Source organism: Leuresthes tenuis, unplaced genomic scaffold (genome assembly GCF_036924035.1).
Source record: "Leuresthes tenuis unplaced genomic scaffold, fLeuTen1.0.hap1 SCAF_15, whole genome shotgun sequence".
Taxonomy (NCBI): domain Eukaryota; kingdom Metazoa; phylum Chordata; class Actinopteri; order Atheriniformes; family Atherinopsidae; genus Leuresthes; species Leuresthes tenuis.
The window spans coordinates 22,609,520-22,613,711 of NW_027325369.1; the positions used below are offsets into that span (position 1 = coordinate 22,609,520).

The 4,192-nt window shown below is 44.8% G+C and overlaps 1 protein-coding gene across 1 annotated transcript; it reads right to left on the bottom strand.

Moving 5' to 3' along the window:
• Window positions 1-1,027: 1,027 nt before the first annotated feature.
• On the bottom strand, window positions 1,028-3,564 carry six6a (SIX homeobox 6a). Its single transcript, XM_072365343.1, has 2 exons — window positions 2,676-3,564; window positions 1,028-1,803 (listed from the first exon to the last, which is right to left on the bottom strand). Exons 1-2 carry the CDS (start codon window positions 3,245-3,247, stop codon window positions 1,638-1,640), a joined length of 738 nt encoding a protein of 245 aa, XP_072221444.1. The 5' UTR covers window positions 3,248-3,564; the 3' UTR covers window positions 1,028-1,637.
• Between the last annotated feature and the right edge of the window lie 628 nt (window positions 3,565-4,192).

Sequence of the window (4,192 nt, forward strand, 5' to 3'; positions counted from 1 at the left end):
TGCGAGAAAGACTTTTTTCATCTAGTCACCCGGTCGTCCTTACTCTCAATAGAAACGGAAATATTTAGCTTTTTTGTCCCAGTAGTTTGAAAGAGGAGCAGCGAAAAAAATACAAATAAAGCCCCCGAAAAGCTCATTTATTTCCCCTCAATTGTTTCCTCTCTTCATCTACAGATTTTGGCTTCTGCTTTGTTCAGGCTGAAAAGCTTTTGTCTGTTTTCATAAGTTACTGTAGCCTCATTAATTGCAAATTGGGGAGGGGGGGGGGGGGGGGGGGCAGGTGGTTGCCACATCAGGTGGAAGAGCTGGAATTTAAATTCTGATTTAGGTCGCTTTTGCCATTTGATATATCTTTTTTTTTTTTTGCAGGTTGTTTGTTCCAATTCTTTTCAACCTTGAGTCTCAGATTTGAATTTCTGGGGCCGCACGGACAGTAAACGCGGGCGTCACCGGAAGGGAAATACTGCAGCGGGTCTCAAATTGTTAAGAATGCAATCAAATATTTTTTTTAAAAATGACGCAAACGTGACCAAAAACGGAAAGCGCGTGCGTGCGGGTTTTTGTTGATTAAAAGATTCACGTCCGCCTGATTCAGACGTTCTTGGGGACAAAAAAGGCACGTTTTAAGAAGACTGTTTCTGTTCGTCCTCCTGCATGTGCATGTGTAAGCCCAGGTCCACAATCTGCTGTGTTTTGATCTCTATGATCTCTCCCGCGGATCATCCGGGTTAGTGAGCCGGCCTCTCTGTGACCTCTCGCTGTCACCCTGCATTACAGGACGCAGAGCATGTTGGCCAATTAGACCTCGCTCTAAAACGTGTCAGTGATTGCACCGTGGCATTAGAATCCCGAAAATACTTCCGTGAATGAAAACAGCCAGGAGGATTCTTCATAACCACCATGGTAATATTCCTATTTAACAATTCATCTTATATAATACATATATATATATATGTGTGTGTGTGTGTGTGTGTATTACCCCCACACGAATTTAAACTAAAAAAAGAGAGAGACTAAACTTTAAACGTTCTTGATCAACAATTATTTTATTAAGTTATCTTTACTTTTTCCTTTACTGAAACACAATTTCACTAAAGCGCGCATGCTCAACAGGTTCACCTGTGGACAAGGTAAGTATTAAAAACACCAAGCAAAATTCGAAGAGACAGTATAGAGCAGATCGTTTTAAATAAGCAAATAAACATTATTTATAAAACTTTAAAGTAAAAATATCACAGTTCTTTTCAACATGAAATACCCACAGATAACAGCAGGTTAGGCGGCTTGGATGCCCTCATCATCCCTTTTTCTTTTCTTTTTTAAAATTTTCTTCTTTTTTTAACGTTTCATCTCGAGGCGTTATTAGTCCGTGAAATGTGTTTTGTCCGTTTTTCAGTCATCCACAGGTGGGTAAAACGCAAACAAACAAAAAAAAAAAAGAATAGACCTAAAAGGATAAGGACCGGCAGTCCGCCGCACATCACGGATCCCCTCATGTTTTGGCAGCCGTCAAAATATCAGTTATGTGTGTGTTTGTGTGTGTTTCTTTTAACTCAACGCAGGCACTATTACTTGTTTTATTAGATTGTCTTTCACTGTATCCCCTTTAAACCGTCAGCACCCTCGGATCTGCCCCGTCAGATGTCACATTCACTGTCGCTGGAGGTGATGGAGATGGCCGAGGCGGCTGCTTTGCTGGACAGACTGGCCTCAGGACTGGACGAGTTCCCGAGGCGGTCCACGGTGCCATCCTCGTCCGCAAGGGAGCGAACCGAGCCGCCGGACAGGACCTGCTGCTGTAGCCTGGGCCGAGGACAGAAAAACGGATCAAAGTCTGCTGTGATGAGCGTTTATCATTTCCACTTGTCATCAGAATCATATGCTGATGGTTTAAAAATTAACTTAAACAAGCAGGAGAGGGGGAAAAGTATTATCTAAACCCATAAATTGTTGTTTTTTCCACTTTAGTTCAACACATAAAATCCGTATTAACTGACATTACATGCAGTCAGCTTGGTTGCAAATATATGTAATTTAAAAATATACATAATACACGAAGATAAAGGCTATTATCAAAGAATTATAGCTGTAATTTTTGCAATAAATGTGGAGCGTATAGGATTTAGCTTTACTAAAAACAAAAGCAGTATCTCCACCAAATCTAACCGGATACTTTTAACTTCAAGCAGTTTATAGTCATGTTAGATGTGTTCTCTCATTATTGTTGTTGTTATCGTGGAGCTTCTGATCTATTTAGCTGAAAACAATGGTACATTAAACAAATATAGATGCAGCTCAAATGTTTTTCTATAGTATTGTTATTGTCGCTCTCAAACGACTAAAAAAAAAAAGCCACTCATCCAGAATCCCAATAATCCAAAATGACACCGCAGAACTACATTGTATTTTTGTCGTTGGCACTTCAACCCCTTCACACTAATGTCCTTCTGAACCAAAAGGGCAGAATTTATTACAGTACCGTCAGGATTACAGGGTGAATCCTAATTTAATAATGTGAAAATTTGTACCAGACTTGAATGGCTCAAACCAGGCCTGCTTTGCTAAAGTGTACGCCTGACAAATGCTGTACTAAAGCTGATGAATAATGTTTTTATTTCCTAATGTGACTGAATAATACAAGCCAAGATACCATCTAAAGGATGCATGAAGCTCACCTGTTCTTCGCAGCAGCCGCTCTGTCTCTTTGTCTGCGGTTTTTGAACCAGTTTCCCACTTGTGTGGGTGTAAGTCCAGTAGCCTGTGCAAGCTCCCTCTTTTTACTAGGATTTGGGTAAGGATCCTGCAAATACCATTCTCTTAGCAAGTGCCGGGTTCTCTCCTTGAAGCAGTGGGTTTTCTGCTCTCCATCCCATATGGTTCTGGGCAGGGGAAACTTCTTCCGCACCCTGTATTTGTCCACCGGTCCCAGCGGGCGGCCCCGCAGCTTCTCAGCCTCCTGGTAGTGCGCTTCGAGCCACAGCGCCTGCAGCTTCGTGTGCGACTCTTTGGTGAACTTGTGGTTCTCCAGGATGTGGTAGAGTTCACGGAAATTGCCGGTGTGGAAGGCGACGACAGCCCGGGCCCTCAGCACCGACTCGTTCTTGTTGAGGACCTCGCAGGCCGCTGGCGCGACGGGCAGCGACCAGAGGAAGCGGCCCAGGCGCTCGACGTCCCCGCTCTCCTCCAGGGTCTCGCAGACCCCGGCGACCTGCTGGGGGCTGAAATTCAAGATGGGCAGCTGAAACATGGAGGCTTCTCCTGTGTTACCCTCTCCCCCTCCTTTCTCCTCTCTCTCTCTCTCTCCTCCGCCTCGAGTCCTCCGCTTCTTCTCTCCGTGCGCCCAGGCAATCCAAGACACCCGAGAAACAAGGCAATCCCAAAGTTACCGAACCAATCGTCTGACCAGCCGTGAAAAACGCAACACACCAAGCACCGCGGAGGAGGGACGATGCTGCGTGGGGGCCGACTACCGCATCTTCGGGCTTGGCAAACTTGTCAGGCAGAGGGCTCGAGATGCAGGAGAAAAAAAAATAAAGCCCGCGATGCGGTGTATTTTTCAAGGTAGGCTGGGATTGAATGTAGGAAAGAATTAAAGCCGGAGCTGAGATGTATTTTTAAGGGGGGGAGAAAAAGCCAGTCAAGCCCCCTCTGATGATTTCCTATTGGAGTTGGCAGATTGGCTGCCCGGTTGCCATGGATGCACGTCAATCAATGTCAAGTTCGACCAATCAGGCGGAAAGGAGATCTCAGCGCCTCCCTTTTCAAAAATAATATAAACATTTTGACCTTTTTTGCTTCGCGTCTTCAAACGTTTAGCTGTCCCCGCCGCGCTTCCCGAACAGCCCGCGCCTTTGTGCGGCGACGGGCGGAGTTACAGGAAGACTCTTCAGCCTGTGTGGTGAAGTGCCAGAGCAGACAAACACGCTCGGCCCATTCTCCCTTCAGAGCGCTTTAAAGGGGCTTTACACAGCAAAATGACAAATCTCCGCTGACTATAAATGGCTCTCCTGCCCTCAGGTAAAAATCAGCTGATCATATAAGACAGAACACAAAAATCTGGACAAATGTAGCCTCACATGATGACTCTGTGTTTAGTATGGCCTGCCACCAGCTGTGGATATATGTATGTTTTTTTATTTGTGTGTGTGTGTTTTTTTTAAACTATGGAAAACTAACATACAGGTTGGATTTC

Bases quoted from the DNA above. Each gene is read 5' to 3' on its own strand.
- six6a (XM_072365343.1), bottom strand. From the start codon at position 3,247: ATGTTTCAGCTGCCCATCTTGAATTTCAGCCCCCAGCAGGTCGCCGGG. The intron at 1,804-2,675 runs GTGAGCTTCATG...TCCTCGGCCCAG, and splicing joins GCGGCTGCTGCGAAGAACAG to GCTACAGCAGCAGGTCCTGT.